At 48.0% G+C, this 22,805-nt stretch overlaps 1 protein-coding gene across 4 annotated transcripts in view; it reads left to right on the top strand.

Moving 5' to 3' along the window:
- Positions 1–22,805, top strand: part of CLIP2 (CAP-Gly domain containing linker protein 2) — a 164,747-nt gene that overhangs the window by 77,298 nt on the left and 64,644 nt on the right. For all 4 annotated transcript variants that reach the window (XM_075904303.1, XM_075904302.1, XM_075904306.1 and 1 more), the window contains one exon: positions 17,053–17,591. In XM_075904303.1, the coding sequence (XP_075760418.1) occupies positions 17,053–17,591 (539 nt within the window). The remainder of the gene's footprint in view (positions 1–17,052; positions 17,592–22,805) is intronic.

The raw sequence follows: 22,805 nt of genomic DNA, 5'->3' as shown, positions 1-22,805 counted from the left end.
TTGGCACGTCTACACAGCACCAAATTTTGAAATAATATGCTATTTCAAGCCATTCCTTATCCCTTGTGCAACGAGCTTTACCAGGATGTCAAAATAGCGCACCCATTGTTTCGAAAAATATTTCAAAATAAGAAGCGGCTTGTGTAGACTTCGGGTAGTTATTTTGGGATACAGGGTAAACGTACCCTTAATGTTTAAAACCAAACTCATTGTTTTTGCTGAAACAGACTACTCCTCTGAAATCCCTAGTTACCCCTGAAAATTATGGGTCTCTCCGAAATGCATGTTAAATCTAAACTAAACCACAGAACCTTTCCATGTGCTCATAATAAAGGGAAAGGCACTTTAATAAATGAGGTTGGGTTCGTTTTTTGTTTTGTTTGTCGCAGCAAATAATCCTTATGTAAGAGTCAAGGAACATGACATTCCACTGAATAAATGTATTGCAGTGCTGTCAGCTAATAATCCACAAATGAAAAAGGAGATTTTCCTATGCAGCATCTGCTTGCTACTCACCTTTCTGCATCCCTAGGCTGCCAAAGTCTCTATCTACTTTTGTTCAACAAAATATACCAAAAATGCAAACTTCTTGCCAGTCAAAAACGTACAGGCCTGAAGTATAACAAAAATATGTGCTATTTCACGATCTGTACACAATCTCTCAGTATCTCTTAATGTAATAAAGATGCTGCTAAACCAGCTAGCCTAATGTTCTTTAATCACAAAGATTAAAGATCGGAAACACTGTGCTAATCTTACTTTAAAGTAATAGCAAGTACAGTAGCTGGTATTAATTCTTAGATAATAATATAATCAGCATCAACTGCTCAAAAATATTTGGCTAAATCCTTGCTCTAAATACTATGGCCACTCAAAGCTTCATCCTAGCCCCAGGGACAGAAATCTGAACTCTCTGCTCCCACAACACAGGTCCTGATCTCCTGAACTAAAGGAAAAATCTGTCTGTTTTTAGCAATGTAGATGCTATGACATACGCTTGATTATTTCTGAGTTCACCCCATGGATGGCAGTGGCATATATACACAGCTGTCAGTTCATTACATGCCCTTGTAATCACCTGATCAGACAAACTTATCCTTGTGTATCTGGGGTTCAGATCCAGAAAATCCCACATTACTGGGATTACTGGTACAACATATTTGTGTCTACCATTGAAGTGGTCTCTGATATAGCTGAAAGCTACAGACCATATATCATGAGGAAAATGTATATATTAAGTGCATCCTTGTTGGAAGAAATGGTACGCCCGCATTTTGAATACTGTGTACAGATGTGGTCTCCTCACCTCAAAAAAGATATTTTGGCCTTGGAAAGGGTTCAGAAAAGGGCAACTAAAATGATTAGGGGTTTGGAATGGGTCCCATAAGAGAGAGGTTAAAACGACTGGGACTTTTCAGTTTAGAGAAGAGGAGACTGAGGGGGGATATGATAGAGGTCTATAAAATCATGAGTGGTGTGGAGAGGGCCGGTAAAGAAAAGTTATTTATTAGTTCCCATAATAGAAGAGCTAGAGGACACCAAATGAAATTAATGGGTAGCAGGTTTAAAACTAATAAAAGAAAGTTCTTCTTCACACAGCATGTAGTCAACCTGTGGAACTCCTTGCCAGAGGAGGCTGTGAAGGCTAGGACTATAATAGAGTTTAAAGAGAAGCTAGATAATTTCATGGAGGTTAGGTCCATAAAAGGCTATTAGCCAGGGAATATAATGGTGTCCTTGGCCTCTGTTTGTCAGAGGCTGGAGAGAGACGGCAGGAGACAAATCACTTGATCATTGTTTTCGGTCCACCCTCTCTGGGGCACCTGGTGCTGGCCACTGTCGGCAGACAGAATACTGGGCTAGAAGGACCTTTGGTCTGACCCAGTACGGCCGTTCTTATGGAAAAAATGCTGTGACATATAATCCCCATGTGTCACGCTTTGCTGCAATCATGCCAACTTTCTATTTAAAAGGGCCTGTTTCAGCTGTTATTCACTGACTTGGAAATTACCCTGGAGTGTTATACAGAGGCAGGATTATTGTTATTTTTCTGTAGACTCTGGTGCCGGTCAGCTTTGCACAGTGTAGAATGGGATTATTGTTATCGAATGAAAGATGGCAGGGAACCAAATCCAAACTCGGGATGTTAAAATGCGGTTAATTGACTAGTCGATGGAATTTCCATAGACTACTCGACTAGTCGATAGGCACTTCCGCATTCCTCCTTGGAAATATACAAGAGCCCCAGCGGGAAGTCTTGCTGACTCTGGGCTGCACTTGGGTGCCTGCTTTGAAATGTACAAGAGTCCCCAGCAGGGGCTCTTGTGCATTTCAAAGCCATGGAGCCCTGGGTCAGCAGGGGACTCCCCAGCTGACCCTGGGTTCTGGGGAAATGCCATGTGGAACCCAGAGTTAGCTGGAGAGTCAGGTGACCCCTGGCTCCATGGCCCTTCCAGCATTTTAAAGGGGCAGTGCTGCTGCACAGCTGAGCCACGGCTCAGCTGCGTGTCTGCGGCGGCCACCCCTTTGAAACACTGCTGCTTTGAAGTACCCCCCCCCTTTACTGCCTCTATCTCATAGAGGTGGGGGCGGGAGGGAGTTGACTAGTTAACAGACTATCCGATAAGCAACTGCTTATTTGATAGTTGACTAGTCTTTAACATCCCTCATCCAAACTATCCCTGTTATTCATGAAAGCTCAAAACTCCATCAGATAAATACTTGGTGGGTTTCTGTGCGAGACACATTTGAGAGGAATCATTTTATGAAACTCCTTCTGTCAAGAACGTCCTCTGGTTGACTGGCAAACAGTCCAAAGGCACAGGCTTAATAAAGCAAACCACAGGGCTTGGCCAAAAGTTGAGGTCCTCATTCTGTTCCTACCAGCTCCCACATCTGCTGGCACCAAGAATGCCCATTTCGCCTGTGGTATATTGGTTTCATGTAAATCACCCTTTAAAAAACGGAGCTCTGTTTGCTCCATGTAGCCATTCAAGATCCCATGGCTCTGCCCGTGTGAAGACAGACATCTGTTTGTGGAGGGAACTCGCAGCTCATGAGCCAAGTCAGGGTGAGCACTTGATGAGAATTCTCCTTTCTCCTCCCTTGCTCCCACACGCTTTCCTTCCCTCCACTCTCATGCCCGGCCCGTTTGTAATTATTCTTCCCCTGGCCAGAGTAGCCAAACCCGTCTGCCTGGTGCATCAGAGCTATGGCCAGAACTTAGTGTGTAAAGCATGGAAGCTGTTCCAGGAGACAGGAGAGGAAGCTGATTTTGAAGGTGCCTGCAGCTCAGTCCTTGTGTATGCCAGATGCTGTCCCTAGTTCCCACAAGCCATGCGAGCACCGTCCCAGAGGCTTCAGCTCTACACTTGGAGAACTTTCAATCCTTCCCCCGTGTCAGACACAAATCATGACGGTCGTTTCCTCCCACGATGCACTTCCAGGCCGTTCTGCCGCACCGCTCCCCCTCCTAGCACTCGCGCGCTTGACCCGTTCTTGTGCCTGGAGGCCCCTTCCCTCCCACTGCATCCGGCCGTCTGAAAGAGACCTGCCACATCGCCTGGCAGAAAGCAGCTGCTCCGTGGCTGCTGTGCGCAAACTGAAATGAAATTGTGCAGGGTTTTTTTGGGGGGGAGAGCGGGGCCAGTTTTGGTTCATTTGGAGGTGTCGGGGTTGTTGTGTGTGGAGGTGTCGGGGTTGTTGTGTGTGGAGGTGTCGGGTTTTTTTTTTTTTTTTTTTGGTAACTCTTAACTTTTTAGATACTACAGCTAGTGACATTTCTAAAGGAAACGTTGTTTCCAAACAAGTCCAAAAAGTTTTTCATTTCAAAAGGGTGAAAACAAATCACTTGGACTTGTTTGAAAAAGGTCTCCCCCGATGCTTGTTTTGGGCTGACGACTTGTGCTTGAGCCGAAGCTTCATTTCTTGGCCGGTGAATTTTTTGTCCAAACACTTGTGCCCGGCGCTAGCAGCGGGGATTGGGTTGCCGGTGTTGCTGCTGTACAGAGGACAAGGTTACACCTTTCTCTGTCCTGTCTGGCTCCTCCAAGTACAGTAGCTATGGGAATCTCGCAGGCCAGAGCAGGGGTTGGCAACGTACGGCACATGTGCCATCAGTGGCACGCAAGATGACTTCTTGTGGCACACGCAGCATGGCAGAGGGGCAACCCGGGAAGCGGAGCAGGTAGCAAGACCCTGTGCTGGGCTCCGCATCCCTGGGCATGCAGTTTCCAGGAGCTAAGGGGTTAACTCCCTCTTCCTTCCGCTACCAGCTCTGCCTTCTTCTCCGGGGCTATCCCCCAGCCTCTCCGTGCCCCAGCGCTCTTCCCGGGGGGCTGCGAGTCCCAGCGCTGCTCCCTGCTGGTATGTGCGCTGGGGGCACACGGATGTGCGGGGCAGGAAGAGGGAGAAGGAGGTTGCAGGGGCAGGATGGGAGAGGGCAGGGCTTGCCCTGAGGAGCATGGGGAACGTTAAATCTTGGCACGTCACTTCTGCAAGGTTGCCAACCCCTGGGCGAGAGGCTGTCTCGTCTCAAAAAATCCAGGTAAAGTTCCAGGTCCGTAACCAGGCTGCTGAGAAGGGAAACCCACCGCTCCAGCTATTGACATGGGCAACTTCACCTGCTGGTCCCGCGGGCTGCAGCTGACGGTGACTTTGAGAGCAGAGATCCCTGCCGCGTTCTGGCTGCCACCCTGCTTCGCCTACAGACCGAGGGGATTCCACGGAGCAATGACAGCAGCCGAGAAAGAGGCACAAATAAGAGCGCCGACTCGCCATGGGACAGACTCCCCGTGGATTTGATTCCATGGCTAACTTGACTCCTCAGGACGCCACGCCCATGACATCCTAGCTCATGCCTGTTGACACCAGACAGGAGAGTCCCCTTCATCGCTTAGGCACTAACCCAAGGAGACAGGCAGGCGTGCAGAGAGCGCGGGATGAGCCTGGCATGCAGGTACTGACGTCGTGCCGGGTGCAGTCCAGATGTACATTATTCCTCTTCTAAACAGCAGCCCCTTGGCCAACATCTGGGCTTTCTGGCTGACCCATTCCCCCTTCGCCTGGCTTCAGCTGTAACTCCCTCGCACCCATCCATCTCCCTAACAATGAGCCACACGCTGAGACCTGCCGAGGTGCTCAGCACCCCCAGATTTTACCCGAGTGGTTGTAGCCACATGAGCTAAGACGGCGATGGGAAATCGTCAGAGCTTCTGCGTGGGGTGGAGGAGGAAGGAGTTTTGCGTCTCCATAGACAGGTTCTTTGCAGCGGCCCCAGAGCTATTGTGTATGATCCCTGCTGGAAGCCAGGCGTTGGACTAGACGGACCCTAGAACGGCAAATCCCAGGCTTGGTTTTGCTCCACACTTTGGCAGCTTCGTGGCAGCTGCCCCATATGTGAGATTTGGAGGCCTCTGCTACCTGAGCACGTCCAGTTGCTTTCCAGACGCCGATAGCACCTCCCCCATGGCGGCGGTGGTGACTCCTATTTATAGTTGTGGACACTGCGCGAGAGGCAGGTGACTTGACTGAGGTCACGCGGCGCATGCAGGAGCACAGACCCGAGGGCTCTAGGCTCCCAGCCTCTGGAGCTAACCACGAGCTGCCCTGTTAATTGTCGATCCCTTCGCAATGGAATGGCATCACCGCCACCCTGTGCACAGCCTGCCCCCAGGAGCTTGCCGGGAAGGTGGGTGGACATGGGGAGAGCTGGGCCATGTACTGGGTTTAGGCCGAGACCTGTTCCTCATTGCACCTGTCCAATTTGGGGAAACCAACCCAAACCTCTGGGATTTAAAATAGAGATTGGAAAAAAGCTCTTCTTGTGAAGCCTTTCGGTATGCTGAATAGGTGCTGTCTCGCTTCACCTCCCTGGGGAGACAGTGGTATCTCGCTCTCTAGCGCTGTCTCTCTTTTTTATCTAATGAGGCTCCATTTGATCAATTAGCTGGCTTTCGCTAGGTCTCCATGGCAACACAGCGAGGGCTGTTGAATTTCTGCTCCTTCTGGCGACCAGTGTGCCTGGCACATCGCTCAGGAATAATAGGATTAGAGCGGGTTCTGCAGGGTACAGGAAACGCCTGGCTAACGTTTATGGCGCCCCATTTTCCTGCTAAATTGCTTTTCTATTTTCTTCCCCTAGGAATAAACACTCTTTCCCCGCCTTTATTGAAACTTTACCATGACAGTGTCTGGGGAGCGTAAAATCGCAGCAGCTCTGATGCACTGTGAGTAACTAAAGGTCCTGAGTGGATGAGGCTTCCATTCAATACATGCTACCAAAACCTGCCTCATGAGCGGGGTGCTGTTCTGGGGAGCAGGGGCGGATATAGGGCAGGGCGAGCGGGGCGGCCGCCCCGGGCCCTGCGCTTCAAGAAGCCCCACGCATGCGCCGTGGCAAAGGGGGGCCCGGCGAAATTGTGCTGTCCTGGGCCCCGCAAAATGGTGATCTGCCCCTGGGAATCCCGGCTAGTAGTAACAATGTACAGCTATCCTCTCCTTGAGGCTCCAACACTGCATTTTCCTTGCTCCTGTGACTACTAGGAAACATCTTTCTTGCCCCTTTCTCCCTCCTGGAATGTCCAAGTGTTGGAAGGGGCCGTCTCCTTCATGCCACAGTCCTTGCTGTGTAGCAACACGTCTCGTTAGGCTTATAAGACACACACAGGATCTTTTTCAGGGGAAAAGGCAAGACGCCATGTTTATTGAAAGTGTAACATGAAAAGCAGCGCGCGCGCACACACACACGTCCTGCAGATGGTGGAAAGTTACCCATCTGTCATGGCTCAAGTCCGCCTTACTGGCCAGGCAAGATTGACTGAGCTACGTCTAGACTACAGGCTTCTTTTGGAAGAAGCCTTTTTTGGAAGAGATCTTGTGAAAAAACGTCTTCCGAAAGAGAGCATCCACACTGAATTGGACGCTCTCTTGCATGTAAGCTGTGATTGCTATGGACGGAACAGTCACCAGGGCACCTGTGCTTTTTCCTGTTTCCTCTTCTTCCGAAAGAGCTCTCTCTTCCCCGTCCACATGCCCCTTTTTGTGAAAAAGCTCTTTTGCAAAAAGGCTTCTTCTTCGTAGAATGAGGATTACCAATGCCGGAAAAACCCCTCTGTTCTTTCGATTTTTCTTGCAGAAAAACGCAGTTGCGGTGGGGATGTTCCTCAAGTTTTGTTGAAAAAACGGGTTTTTTTCTGACACAACTCTGTCGTGTAGGTGTACCCTGATTTGAGGAATCGGGGCTCATCGTTTGCGATTCAAGGCTCCTCTGAGGCTTGGCTTGCAGGACCGAACCGAAAGTCTAATGGCAAGAGCCCCCACTTTATACATGTAAGCTCCCATTGGGTTTTGCAGTGTCAGGCTGCAATCTTTCATCCTTAAAAGATGTTAATCTCGGGTTTTCCACGGGTATTCTTTGGTGGCTATTGCCAGGCTTCCCATTTTATCTGTTTATCACTCTTGGGGTCCTCCTTTCTCCGGGGCGCCTCTGTTCTGCTAATGCATTCAGCCTGGGGCATCTCCTCCTCTCTAAATCTCTTAAGTCTTTTGGACTGTCTGGACCTTCCTCTTCACTCCCAGACAAAGGAGGACTGAGTTACTAGATCAGTTTGCAATGCGGACATTGTCTCATCGCGAGAAACAGGGTGAAATAGAAGCCTACAAAACTCATAAGCAAATCGTTATACGTTATATTCTCCTAACCAATACTAAAATATACATTTTGGCTTCATCGTTAGTGTTTTAACGGGAGCTATCCAATTAGGCTAAGGAGCTAGTGCATCCAGTTAAAACTCTTTTCACATTTTCAGTCCTTGCTAGAGTAGAACATGCTGTGTCCTTCAAGTGCTACCACCTGAAAACAGGGTTGTGATTATATGATGGACACGCCTTTGGCATCCATAGCATGGTAGGCAAGATTTGCAAGCAGCTGCCAAGCAGTTAATTAGCAAGCAAAGGTGGCCTAAAAATGTAAGAAGTTCAAAATCCCTCAAGAAAAACCGTTCTGGAGCTTGGCAGCTCAGAGTTGGCCATACAACCCACTTGCATTCCAAATGAGAGAGGGCGAAAGATGCTGGCCGGTGGCCTCCTTTTTATTTATGAGAAGGGAAATTGGAGCAGGACTCCTGGGTTCTGTTCTTGGCTGTGCCTCTGACTCACACTGCGATTCTAGCTCTGTCCCTTCACTTTATAAGTGAGCAATAGTGCAGAGGTTGCTGATGGTTTTCCCCTGGGGAGAGACTTACCTTCTCAGTGAGCAGAAAGCACAAATGCTGCTATTTGCGCTCCCTGCCGCATCTTTGGCTTGGCAAACTCCCCTGGTTGTGTTTGGCAGCTTTGTTATGGGGCAGAGATTTCCACCTCTGGCTGCCCCGTAGTTTACCCCTTTGTTTCTGCCCTCAGCTGCTGGTATCCTGAATCTGGTGTCCCACTGGCCTCAGTAAAATGCAACTAGATGACAGCAGACAGAGGGGAGGCCCTGGTGTGAATGGGCTATTTGAAAGCTGCTGCAGGATACTGCAGGTCCCACACCTTGGGAGCTCCATGGGATCGTGTCAGACAGGAGGAGCAGGCAAACGATTAGATCTCGTGACTCTGGGATTAGTGGCAAAGGGCACAGAGTGATGATGATTGGTGTCTCAAACTCACCAGACGGTCCTGTAACAACATCCTCTTAGTAGGGCAGGATGACCAGATAGCAAGCATGGAAAAACTGGGAGCAGAAGGCACCTCTGAAAGACAAAGATCCAATTATCAGGACTCCTCCTATAAAATGGAGGCATCGAGTCACCCTAGTAGAAGGCAAACTCAGAGCATGCCACCAGTGTTGACTTTCCCTGTACTCTGGAGACAAGCATCCAGAATGCTGGTCTTTTGTGGGCAGCCACTTCCCCATGCTGCAGATGGACTCCCAGACATCTCTGGTGTCGTGCTATCTAGACCGAGAGTATCCCAAGTGACAGTGGCAAATAGTTTCTTTTAAAAAATGAAATGGGTGGAAATCTTCATGCTTCTAGGGAACAAGCCAACCTGTAACCGTTGGTGGTCAGGAGGAAACTTTCTGTGAGGGCAATTTAATTGCCTACTGAAGGGTTTTCTGCATCCTCTAAAAAGCTTCAATGGATGGATACTGGATTAGAAGAACCACTGGTCTGGCTCTTTCTCATGTTCCTGATTGTGCCGATAAGTAAGCGCTGAAACAATCAAATTTGAAACTGCATGAAGTATTGTTCTAGCTATGCTGGTCCCAGGAGGTTAGAGACATGAGATGAGGTCATGTTTTTTATGGAGTCAACTTCAGTTGGAGAGACAAGCTTTGAGCTAACACAGAGCTTTTCTTTAGCTCTCAAGAACTACTCTGCGTCAGCTCAGAAGCTTGTTTCTCTCCCCAACAGGCATTGATCTGAATAAAGGATGTTGCCTCCCCCACCCTCTGTTTCTAAATCTGAAACGGCAAAGGTTGGATTTAGTTTGGCAATTGTGAACCTGTGTGTCTCGTGCTGAATATTTTACAGAGCCCCAAAGTCTGCGAGGGGCTTTATAGAAATCGTAGAAAGGCACAGTCCCTGTTGGGACGTTTGCATCTCCGATTATAGATGACAGTTGGGAGGCGGGGTTAGGATGAGGAAGGGCTATCTTTTCATCATGTGATCAGCGTGAGAGTTCACTTGGTGCTTGCATTGGTTCAGAGAATTATTTAATATACAAACAGTGTGTGTGATGTCATGTGTTCCCTCGGTACAGACATGGTGGAAAATGAGGAACCGTTTTATGGAGCCATTCACCCAGTGCTAACAAATAATAATAGCCCTGATTGTGAGATGGCTCAGTGAGCTCTCTTCAGGAGTCTGCTTCCTTTCTAACTCTCCTCATTATTTACTGCATTTAGACTATGGTAATTAGATTGTATGACTGAAATGATGTAATTACTGTAGTTCTGCTGCCGCCGTTTTATTTAACAGGGATCTGAAGTTGCGGCTGAATAAAGTTCTGCCAAGCTCTCCTCTCTCCTAGTGGGCAGTGTGTCCATTACAGCAAAGCTTCTAACGATCGTTTCATCTTTCCTAGACAAATGAGTTGTTCGGAGTATTTGCTGTTGGTTGGAGTTGGTGTGTGCTGGTGCAATGGAAGACGTGATTTGTTTCCAGCTCTTTGGGGGATGTGACCTTAGGCAAGTCTTGATGCCCTTCTGGGCCTCAGTTTCCCCACCTGTAAAAACGATGTCAGGAGGCTTAATGTAAAATGCATTTTGGTCTGTAGTTGAGAGGCCCTGCAGAAATGCATTGCTGGAACTTGCTAGGGATGGACTTGGATGTACACTGTAGTAAAACTGCTGTGAATCCAGGCACTTCAGTAAAGGCTAAGCCAGTGTCTAAGGCCCAAGATGCAGCTGAGCACTTAAAACGATGCTTAGGTGCTTAGCTGAATCCAAGTCTGAAACAGGAATATCAATTGCACTTTTAATTTGCACTTCATTACAAATCCCTGCCAAGATTATATAAATAGAGGCCACATGTCACTGAAAAGATCCTTGATTATTAAAACTGAAAGATTTTTTGTAGCTCAGTATGTTATTCCAGATTTATACTACTCATTGGCTTTCTTGCGCTTGTGGACCATTAAACTGGAATGGTTAGTTTTATTTTCTGTTTATAGTCCGTTTCACTTTAAGGTTCTCAACCATGAATTCAGTGTTGATAGTTGTGTTTTCCTGCTAGTAAATGTTTGAAGGTAATTTAAAAAATAACACCCCGCCCTTTGTACTGGAACTATTTAATAAAAAGGCTGAAAATCTTGTTTTTCAGAGGTTTTCTTTTTGTAAGAGAAGGGAGAGTTCTGGGACATAGCCTACTTGGCAGCATTCCTTTAATGTGCTAGCTAGAGACATGGTCTTGAAGTAATTTAAGGCATTTCTAAAAAACCTTTTAAAGAGAAAATATCTGAGGATGAGCAAATTTCAGGACAGGGTTGAAAACCAAAATGGAAAGCAGCCCAGGAACTGAAGTTCATTCACAGCATCAAGGAAATGGGTGGTGGTTGTGTTAGACACTTACTCGATTCCTCCGTTGGCCCTTTCAGGTTCTGCAGAATATTAGGGCCTAGACGTCTAAAAACGTAACATGACTGTTAGCTCTCAGAGCCATTTCCCTGCTGCTGGGTGTCTTAGCAGAAACATGACCTTCCGCAGGGAGTAAGTTTAGCTCGAGCAGATCTCGAGTGCTGCACCTTGGTGGTTTTTATTTTTATTGCTCAGTTCGACCGCCAGCAACGCGGAGAGCATCTCATTCACGGGCTATTTTGTTCTGAACACTTTCCAGAGGTTGGCACCTAAGCTGTTGTGCCCGTTACTTTCTGAAAGAGCTTGAGGAAATGGCAGAGGCTGAGCGCTAGGCAAGGGTGAACCTGAGCGAAGTTTGCAGGTTGCTTCATTTAAGCACACGCAAGTCTGACTGCTTGCTAGAACGATCTGAACCTCCTCGACTGGTGGACATGGCACAGGGTGAAGAGCAAGACACTTGTGAGTTTTAATCCTGCCCCGACAATGATTCACTGTGTAACCCTGGGCAAGTCACAGTATCTGTGGATTAAATTCTGCCCTCAGGTAAGTGGGCACAGCTCTGGTGACTTCCAAAAGAGCTCTACCCCTTTATGCCAGGTGTGAGTTTTGTGCCTTGTTATTCCCCTATTGTGATAACATGGGTGATAATCATTCTCTCTTTCCCAGGAATGATAAGTAAATTTAAAAATTGTGATTAATTGCATGACTAAAATTAATTGTGATTCATTGCATGATTTAAAAATCATAATTAATCATTCAATTAATTGCACTGTTTAAACAATAATGGAATACCATTTATTTAAAATTTTTGGATTTTTTTCTACATTTTCAAATATATTGATTTCAATTACAGCACTGAATCTAAAGTGTACCATGCTCACTCTATTTTTAATTGCAAATATTTTACTGTAAATATGAAAAAATGTTTTTGCAGTTTATCTAATATAATGCTGTAGCGCAGTCTATCATAAAAATGAGCTTACAAATGTAGGATTATGTAAAATAAACCTCTTCATTCAAAAACAAAACATTGTAAAAAAGAAGAAGGCAGCATTATCTCATAAATGTAAACAAACTTCTTTGTCTTTGTGATTTGGTGAACAAGTAGCACTGAGTGGACTTGTAGGCTCTAAAGTTGTGCATTGTTTTGGTTTTGAATGCAGTTGTGTAACAGAAAACAAAATCTACATTTGTAAGTTACACTTTCCCGATACAAAGATTTCACTACAAGACTTGTATGACAGAAACTGAAAAATACCTTTTCTTAATATTTATATTTAATACTTTATATTATTTTGTTGTAAATACTTAATATAAGTGAGCACTGCACACTGTGTATTCTGTGTTGCAATAGAAATCAATATATTTCAAAAAACAGAAAAAAAATCCACAAATAGTTAATAAATTTCAATTGGCATTCTATGTTTAACAGTGATAGAAATGTAGCCGTGTTAGTCTGGTGTAGCTGAAGCAAAATACAGGACTATGTAGCACTTTAAAGACTAACAAGATGGTTTATTAGATGATGAGCTTTCGTGGGCCAGACCCACTTCCTCAGATCAAATAGTGGAAGAAAATAGTCACAACCATATATACCAAAGGATACAATTAAAAAAATGAACACACATGAAAAGGACAAATCACATTTCAGAACAGAAGGGGGATGCCGGCGGGGGGGAGGTAAATGTCTGTGAGCTAATGGTATTACAGGTGATAATTGGGGAAGCTATCTTTGTAATGGGTAAGATAGCTAGAGTCTTTATTAAGACCCCCGCGCAAAGTGTTGAATTTTAGCATGAGTAACAGTTCAGAGGATTCCCTTTCAAGTGCAGTTTTAAAAGGCTTTTGAAACAGGATGCAGGTAATTAAGTCATTGAGACAACGTCCTTTCTGGTTGAAATGGCAAGAAACTTTTTTCTTTGTGATCCTGTCTAATATCTGTTTTGTGGGCATTGATCCTTTGGCGAAGTGTCTGAGACGTTTGTCCAATGTACAAAGCAGACGGACACTTTCGGCACATGATTGCATAAATTATATTTCTGGATGCACAGGAATATGTGTTCTTGATCTTATAACTCACTTGGTTAGGTCCAATAATGGTATCAGCAGAGTGAATATGTGGACAAAGTTGGCAACGGGGTTTGTTGCAAGGGAAGGTACCAGGGTTGGTATTAGTGTGGTATGTCCTGTGGTTGTTGGTAAGAATCATCTTGAGGTTAGGTGGTTGTCTATAGGAGACTATGGATCTGTCTACTATTTTCTTCCACTATTGATCTGAGGAAGTGGGTCTGGCCCACGAAAGCTCATCACCTAATAAACCATCTTGTTAGTCTTTAAAGTACTACATAGTCCTGTATTATGTTTAACAGTGTGATTAAATTTCAATTTAATTGCAATTCATTTTTCTGATTGTGGTGATTTTTCTTTCTGTTAATCATGTGAGCCGACCACGATTAATCCACAGCCCAAGTGCTAAGACTTCATTCATTCATTCATTCACGTTTCTCTAATGGCAGGCTATGGGCAGCACTGGATACTGTCATGTTATTTGTCGCTGTATAGTTTGCAAAATTGGAAATTTCCTGGTACTGGGTTTTCATGAGCTACTTTTGTTGTTTCCCATTCTCGCCTGGGTGGGCAGTGCTGTAAAGTTTTGTGCTAGTTCCATGTTTTCCGTTCCAACCCCACTGACACCAGTGAGCAGAGAGGCTCCTTAGAGACGGTAATGGGTGGCTTTCTTTAGCGTTAACCTGTTTTGACAGCCAGAACCCTAAGTGCCAGGCGCAGAGCAGCTGCCCTCGGATGCTTAGGGCTTTGGTGGTGCCTGTCCTCTAGGAAGCTTCCCTTGGAGTTTTGTCTGGAGGTTCAGGTGGATTTTGGTTTCATTTGAAGCACTTTGGCCCATCGCTAACACATGGCTGCACCCAGCACCTGGGCCGGCGGTGGACTGCGTGTACCGAAAAGCATAGGGGGCGAGTTATGTGGACCTGTGGTTCCTAGCCCGGGGCCAGCCTCCGCCAAAACTCGCTGCCAACTGCTGCCCTTGGCATCCCCCGGCCCCTCTGCTATCCCATGCGCTCCCCATTCCCCTCCCCGCTGCCAATCCCTGGGCGATTTTAAAATGTCCCGGGGTCACTGACGCCACTACTAGCAGCACAGAAGGGTTGCAGCTTCCCTCTATACCCCAGGCCCTCCAGAGTCTGCAGCCTCTCCCCCACCCTGCCCCCAAATTCCCTCCCTGAGCGTGCACCCAGGGCCCCCATCCCCTACTTCAGCCTAGAGCCTGCGCCCAGCACCCAAAGTCCCTCTCAGAGTCTTATTTTGGGGGGGGGCTCTGGGCTCTGGGCATTCTGGGCACCAACAGGGTGCCCTTGTAGCCAAGAAGGCTAACGTCCTATTGAGGTGCATTAGGAGGAGCATTGCCAGCAGGTCTAGAGAAGTGATTATTCCCCTTTTATTCAGCTCTGGGGAGGCTACATCTGGAGTACTGCGTCCAGTTCTGGGCCCCTCATTACAGAACGGATGTGGGTGCATTGGAGAGGGTCCAGAGGAGGGCAACAAAAATGATCAGGGGCTGGAGCACATGTCTTACGAGGAGAAGCTGAGGGATTTGGGCTTGTTTAGTCTGCAGAAGAGAAGAGTGAGGGGGGATTTGGTAGCAGCCTTCAACTTCCTGAAGGGAGGCTCCAAAGGGGATGGAGAGAGGCTGTTGTCAGTGGTGACCGGTGGCAGACTGAGGAGCAATGGTCTCAAGTCACAGCGGGGGAGGTCTAGGTTGGATATTAGAAAAAACTATTTCCCTAGGAGAGTGGGGAAGCACTGGGATGGGTTCCCTAGGGAGGGGGTGGAATCTCCATCCCTAGAGGTGTTTAAGTCTCGGCTTGACAAAGCCCCGTCTGGGATGATTTAGTTGGGGTTGGTCCTGCTTTGGGAAGGGGGCTGGATTCGATGACTCCTGAGGTCTCTTCCAGACCTGGGATTCTATGATTCTAACAAAATGTTTGCAAACCTACTGCCCCTGCTGAAAAGCTCAGTCCGAGATCTCAGTGCTGTTGGGTTTGAAAGCCCCATGGGCTAAAAGGGAGGGTGTTTGACTCAGTGTTTCTTAGGGCTTGCCTATGGGATGTGTGAGTCTGAACCAATGGGATGTAAGCCCAGGTGCACGCTAATCCACAAGCTCCTGCAGTATCCTCACAATCTCTGCTACGCACTGCAAGGTCCCTAGTGCACGTTGGTGTAATTCCATTTCTAAGAGCTCTACGTTAACATGCCCCAGGGAATGGTGAGGGTGCACCAACAGGGTGCCCACGGACACGTAGTGCTCACTGGAATATACACCCCTTTTCTGTGGATTCATGCACCATGAGGGCAAGCCCTGATTTTCCAAAGTCCCTCGTTATTTTTCTAGGCCTCTCCCTAACCTCCCTCGTTAACCTGCTCTTTAATCAGGTCCAAATGCAACTTGTTTTTCCTTCTTTGCACCCAGACTGCAAGCAGGGTCGGTGATGGGGATTGTCTGATTTGGACCCTCTCTACCTCATGGCTCGCTTTCCTTCGCACTGGTTACCTTGGCTCTTGCGTGACCTCTGTCTCACGCACCTTGGGGCCTGCTACACACATTGCTTCTGCCTTGGTCCAGGCCTGGTGCCCTAGAGGAAGGGTTTTAGGGTGGAGACTAGGACATGAACTTTGTCTCATGCCCTGCTGCTCTCCTGCTCCTCACCTGGTAGGGAAGTAGGACAGGAAGTCGCCTAGAAGGAAGTTCCTTATTCTGGGTTTCATCTTGATCAGGGCTGGTGAGTTCGTCCCAGTGAAGTCTGTGGCTTTACAGCTGTTAGTGCGAGGACTGAGCTAGGCTTTTTAACTCTTTGTTTTCTTATGCTGAACTGGCTACAGTCGGTCCCCTTACCTCTGGGGCTTAGCTGCCTCTCTTACGAGCCAGGTGCAAAGGAAGCCATTGGCCGTGCACGACAACAGCCAGTTTTACGGGTCCGGCAAAAGCCGGAAGCCAAAAGTCCTTGTCGAGCGCCATCTACTAGCGCTGTAGCTGTTAATGCTGCATAGACGGAGCGCTACCCTGTCATCACCAGGGAAACCTGTTCCCCAACTTCCATAGGAGCGAGTTCCTCCCTGAGATGGAAAACACGCTGCCTTGGGCCTTGCAGGGTATCTGCCAGGATTCCTTCTGCCTTATTCATGTATTTAGTGCTACTTGGGCCGGAACGGCCTACCCCAGTAGCCTTCCAATAGTGCTCTGAGGCTGGTGGCAGGTCTGTTATTTCTGACTTGCCTCCTATGAATGGGGAGTCCGACACGGGGGCGTTCTTCGTATGTATGACCAAAGGAGCTGACCACTTCCACGTCCCCCCTCTCCCCAGAGCAAAGCGTGGGTGGGGCCTTGGCAGAAGAGGCACTGCCAGAGCAGCCCTCGGTGCTCCCCCCGTCCTCCGAGCCATGTGGTGCGCCCTGCTCCAGCAGTGATTTAAAGGGCCGGGGGCGCCGACCGCTGCTGCTTTAGCCACTGCTGTAGCCAGACACCTTGGGCCCCTTTGAATTGCCAAGCGCAGGAGAAGTTGCCCCCTTTGCCTCGTCCTGCATATGGGGAGGCAGATGCTGGGCTGGAGGAGGATTGTCGAACGCCCCTCTTCAGCTGCAGAGGAGGGCCAGTGCTCCAGGTGTGTAAATAACCCATCCCTCCAGGCCTGATCTGTGCCCTGTAAAAACTAGGGTTGCCAGATGGTTTCAATACCGGACACACAGCGTCACAATCTGCATTCCATCTTAGTTAGAAAATACCGGACGTTTCTATTTTCTCAATTTGTTTCCCAAACAGAAAGCTCAAATACTGGACTGTCCAGTTCAAAACCCGTCGCCTGGCAACCCTAGTAAAAACACGTCACCTGAAGGGCGGCTCTGGATCTGCTGGTGTTACTAGGGCGGCTGTCCTAGTCATCTGCTTCACGTCTCACCAAGTCCTCTTTTCCTTCCATTTGCAGGCTCCCCTTTGCACAAGCAGGGTCCGGCCTCCACAGCCAGCACCGAGAAGGCAGGCTCGAAGATCACGGAGGTGGGCGATGACTTCCTGGGAGACTTTGTGGTGGGCGAACGTGTCTGGGTGAACGGCGTGAAGCCAGGCGTGATCCAGTATCTGGGGGAGACGCAGTTTGCCCCCGGCCAGTGGGCAGGGGTTGTTCTGGATGACCCGGTGGGTAAGAATGACGGCTCCGTGGGCGGCGTGCGTTACTTTGAGTGCCAGCCGCTGCAAGGGATTTTCACACGGCCTTCCAAACTGACCCGCCAGCCCGTGGCGGAGGGCTCGGGCAGCGATGCCCATTCGGTGGAGTCCCTGACAACCCAGAACTTGTCATTGCACTCGGGGACGTCTACGCCGCCGCTCTCCACTCGCGTCATCCCCCTGCGGGAGAGCGTCCTGAACAGCACCATGAAAACCGGGAATGAATCCGGATCAAACTTGTCAGACAGCGGGTCGGTGAAAAAAGGCGACAAAGATTTACGGCTTGGAGATCGTGTTTTGGTGAGTCTGATACCTGTTCCGTGCGCCTTCTAGAACAGGCAGGCCCTGCTGGGAAGCGCTTGCAATCCAGTTAGAGAGTGGGGAAGGTAAAGAGACAGCAGACGGGTCATGAGAACTGGCCAACAGGCATCACCAATGCCGGACAATGAGGTCACGTGATCGTGTAGGCGTTGGGGGATTTTAGAGACATTTTTACACTTCTGGTTCATTCTCCCATAAATGAATAGGGTGGTGGGAGCACAGGTGGCGGGGGGGGGGGGGGGGGACTTTGGGAGAGAACAGGCTGGTGGGCAAGAAGAAAGCCGAGTGGTGCGAAGCGGTAAGAGAAGGAACCGAGGTGAGGAAGTAGAAAGCAAGACATTGCGGGGCTGTGAAATACAGAGACTTACTCCTTTCCTAATCCAGCAGTTTATGCTAGGCAGGTCCTTGGTAGGGATGCAGTAGTGTAGTCGATTAACTGATTAGCCAAAGTTTATAGGTTAATGCTACAGACTACACGCATTTCCCTCTTCCCCCCCCCCTCCCCCGCCAGTACATTTTTTAGCAGGCTGGCCAGCAGCCTGGCTCAGTCCTGGCTCATGCCAGGTCCAGGATCTACCCCCGCTGCGGTGTCTTAGCCCAGCCGAGCCTGTGAGATTTGCAAAGTGGTTCTAGGCTCAACGAGTTGAATCCTGGAAATGAACACCTTGCTTTAACAGACACCTAAAGGGGGAAAGGATAAAATGAAATCGATTGTACGGTTGCGTAAATCACAATTCAAGGGGGTATGAATGTGATGGTCCATTTTAACTCTGGAGCCAGGTCTGTCTTGTTTCTTCCGGGGGGTAAGGAGGGGAAATAAGCGTTTATCATGAGGCCAAATATCGGGAAGAATTAAGCAATGGGGCACGAAATCTTCTGTGATGGAATCCCCTTGCATTGCTGCTAGACTCAAAGATATAGGTCATTTTCACAGACAGAGATAACAGGTTCCGAAGTGGCCATCCTCTGTAAGTCCTAAGCTGTCTCTTTACCATTTTCAAGTTTCAGCTACCGCATTCTAGCTGTCTGGTTTTTCTGCCTTTTGGCACCTGGTTGCTATAGAGATGGTTGCATTGGAAAGCATAGATAGATTTGCCTGGGCAATAATGCAGTAGCAGCCAATGTTTTGAGTTCTCCCCTGTGCTTGTATAGACCATTTCGGGATGGGTAGGAGGGTGAATCTAAAAAAATCGACCTCAGGACTCAGGAACAATGCTCTCCCGTTTCCTTGCAGTTAGGGGTCTAAACCTCTTTCCAAGCCCGTGTTGGTTTCTGCCCTGAAAAAGCTTGTCTGCACATGAGCTAGGTGAGCTATTTCTAGCTACTGATGTATCTGATAAAGAGCCCTCTTAGCTGTGTGAGAGCTGCCAGCAGCCATTGTGTTTCTTAATTTGTTTGTCAATGGCAGGCTAGTGTGTTATGTGTGGGTAGGGTGAGCTCTGGGTGGCTTGTGGGCTACTCACTATCAATATAGCTAGGTCGTTTGACATTATGCTTCCCAAGTGGCTGGCTGAAATTTTTACAAACCAGCAGAGAAGCTATTGAGGAAAGAATAGTTCTGCTCTGGATTTGTAAATATAGCTCCAAGATACTCCCGCTTAAAAACTACTTACTTACAAATAGAAAAACTTAATGTTAACAAATTACCGGGACCGGATGGCATTCACCCAAGGGTTCTAAAAGAACTCAAATGGGAAATTGCAGAACTGTTAACTGTGGTTTGTAATCTATCCTTTAAATCGGCATCCATACCTACTGACTGGAAGGTAGCTAAAGTGACACCAGTATTTAAAAAGGGCTCTAGAGGTGATCATGGCAATTACAGATCGGTAAGTCTAACATCGGTACCAGGCAAATTAGTCGAAACAATAGTTAAGAATAAAATTGTTAGGCACGTAGAAGAACATAATTTGTTGGGCAAAAGTCAACTTGGTTTCTGTAAAGGGAAATCATGTCTTACTAATCTTTTAGAACATTTGATCTGAGGAAGTGGGTCTGGCCCACGAAAGCTCATCATCTAATAAACCATCTTGTTAGTCTTTAAAGTGCTACATAGTCCTCTATTTTGTTTCAGCTACACCAGACTAACACGGCTACATTTCTATCACTAATCTGTTAGAGTTCTTTGAAGGGGTTAACAAACATGCGGACAAGGGGGATCCAGTAGATATAGTATACTTAGATTTTCAGAAAGCCTTTGACAAAGTCCCTCACCAAAGGCTCTTGTGTAAATTACATTGTCATGGGATAGGAGGGAAGGTCCTTTCATGGATTGAGAACTGGTTAAAAGACAGGAAACAAAGGGTAGGAATAAGTGGTAAATTTTCAGAATGGAGAGGGGTAATTAGTGGTATCTCCCAAGGGTCAGTCCTAGGACCAATCCTATTCAATTTATTCATAAATGATCTAGAGAAAGGGGCAAGCAGTGAGGTAGTAAAGTTTACGGATGATACTAAACTGTTCAAGATAGTCAAAACAGAAGCAGACTGTGAAGAACTTCAAAAAGATCTCACAAAACTAAGTGATTGGGCAACAAAATGGCAAATGAAGTTTAATGTGGGTAAGTGTAAAGTAATGCACATTGGAAAAAATAACCCCAACTATACGTACTGTATGATGGGGGCTAATTTGGCTACGACAAATCAGGAAAGAGATCTTCTTATGTTCTTATGTTGAGAGGGCTGCTTCAGTCCTCAAATCAGAACCGCCCTCGTGCACATGCGTAAGTCTATTCCAGAACAGCACAAAAGCACGTGCATTTCATTAACTTCATGCACTTAAGTGCTAACCCACCTAGGAATGCTTTCTGAACAAAGGCCTAAGAGGGCTCTCCTCTAGAAACTTTGCCATTGGTATCCATCAGGGGTGTGACTTTTTAAAGGGTGGTTTTTACACCTGCAAAGAGCAGTGGCTAATGGGTGTAACCATGCTGATGTCTTTCTCCTGCTGCAGGGGATGCTCCCCTATCCTCTGGAGGATTCTCCCCTAGAACTGAGTGTCGTTATGATGGTCCGGCCTTGCTGCCTGACCTGCCTGTGTCAGAGCAAGAGACCCAGTGAGTGGGGTGCACTGCTCTGCTCACCGCTCTCGGCACCTATTCCGTGGTCGAGAGACTAGAAACTGAATTCCTCAGGACCCTGGTATGAAGTGCCTGTCTGCTCAGGCCATGCTGGTAGGGTTGCCAGGTGTCCGGTTTTCATCCGGACAATCTGGTAAATGCGTCTTCTGTCCAATTAAAAAAAAAAAACCCAGAAAATACCAGTCATGATGCGGGGAGCAAGGGAATTTAAAGGCACAGTGACTTCTTTTTTCCTCAACCAATTTTTTTCACCCGCCATGTTTGGGATTTTTTTTGTGAAAGTATCTGGCAGCCCTACACACTGGGGGCAATTGTGCTAGTCGCTGCAGTGGAACTAACACTGCAGTTCCTCTCGTGGCGCATTTGGAGAATCTGTCCCAGGGCTCGAGCTATTGGCTCTGTCCCCAATTCAGATTTGCGCTTCCTACCGCATGAGGTGCTGTTACAGTCCTACAGGCCTGGAAAGTGTTTGTAAATTGCTTGCTGAGTCAAGGTGCGAAAGAGAAATAACAGGAGGGGAGGGTGAGGATAAAGACAGTGAGATCATGGGATTACATGGCTCAGTGATTCAGCAGGAGTCTCCGCTGTAGCGGAACATGTGCAGTGCAGCTAGTTATGTTTTCATACTGAAACATGAAAGGAATCCTAACTGAACATAAGGATTCTGGATAACTCCACGTGCCTCGGCTGGTGCAGGTAAATCTCAGCTTATCCATGCTGTGGATCAGTACAATTTATCCCTCTTCACTTCCCGGGCCTGCTTCTCCAGGGGATGCTGTGATCCTGTCATAGAATCATGGAATCATAGGACTGGAAGGGACCTCAAGAGGTTATCGAGTCCAGCCCCCCGCCCTCAAGGCAGGACCAAGCTCCGTCTACACCATCCCTGACAGATGTCTATCTAACCTGTTCTTAAATATCTCCAGAGAGGGAGATTCCACCACCTCCCTTGGCAATTTATTCCAATATTTGACCACCCTGACAGTTAGGAATTTTTTCCTAATGTCCAATCGAAATCTCCCCTGCTTCACTTTAAGCCCATTACTCCTTGTCCTGTCCTCAGAAACCAAGAGGAACAAATTTTCTCCTTCCTCCTTGTGACACCCTTTTAGATATTTGAAAACCGCTATCATGTCCCCCCTTAATCTTCTTTTTTGCAAACTAAACAAGCCCAGTTCATGAAGCCTGGCTTCATAGGTCATGTTCTCTAAACCTTTAATCATTCTTGTCGCTCTTCTCTGTACCCTTTCCAATTTCTCCACATCTTTCTTGAAATGTGGCGCCCAGAACTGGACACAGTACTCCAGCTGAGGCCTAACTAGTGCAGAGTAGAGCGGCAGAATGACTTCACGAGTTTTGCTTACATTTGAGAAGTGGCTGTAAGCCGGGGGTGGGCAATAATTTTTAATGGGGGGGGGCTCTCCAAGATTTTAGCAAGCGCTTAAGGGCCGCATTTCTACCGAGGGGACTTGGGGTCTGGGACAGAGGTTGGGTGCAGAAAGGAGCTTGGGGTAGGAGACTGGGGTGCAGGAAGGGGGTGGAGTCTGAGAGGGAGTTTGGGTGAAAGAGGGGGTTGTGATATGGGGCAGAGCCTAGGGGTGCAGAGTCCAGGAGGTAGTCTGGGTGCAGGAGAGGATTCTGGCCTGAGGGAGGGGCTCTGGTAGGGGTGCAGGGTCTGGGAGGGAGTTGTGACCTGGGGAAAAGGGATACAGAGGGTTTGGGTGGTGGCCTGGGATGGGTAGTTGTGGGTGGGGGGGGGGGGGGGAGGGTGCCAGAGGCAGGCTTTGTCTGGGAGGCGCTCACCTACGTAGCTCCCAGTCAGCAGCCCTGCAGGAATCTGAGGGGGGGCGGGGAGGGAGGCAGCTTCATTGGCTGCTCCTGCCGCCAGCAAAATAGCTCAGCTGCTATTAGTCAGAAACTGGCCAATGGGAGCAGAGAGATTTTGCCGAGGGGGAGGGCAGAGCACAAAGCCTCCCTCTTGGCTCCCAGAATAGAGCCGCCACATTCAAAGCAGCTGCTGCCGCGCTGTTCTTAAGGGTCCCAGCGAGGCAGCCCCAGGCCGGATCTGGTGGCTTGACGGGCCGGATCTAGCCCGCTGGCAGCCTCTTGCCCAC

Source organism: Pelodiscus sinensis, chromosome 21 (genome assembly GCF_049634645.1).
Source record: "Pelodiscus sinensis isolate JC-2024 chromosome 21, ASM4963464v1, whole genome shotgun sequence".
In the NCBI taxonomy this organism is placed as follows: Eukaryota; Metazoa; Chordata; order Testudines; family Trionychidae; genus Pelodiscus; species Pelodiscus sinensis.
The sequence above is the reverse complement of the archived record's forward strand: the minus strand, read 5'-3'. Positions and strand labels throughout refer to the sequence as shown.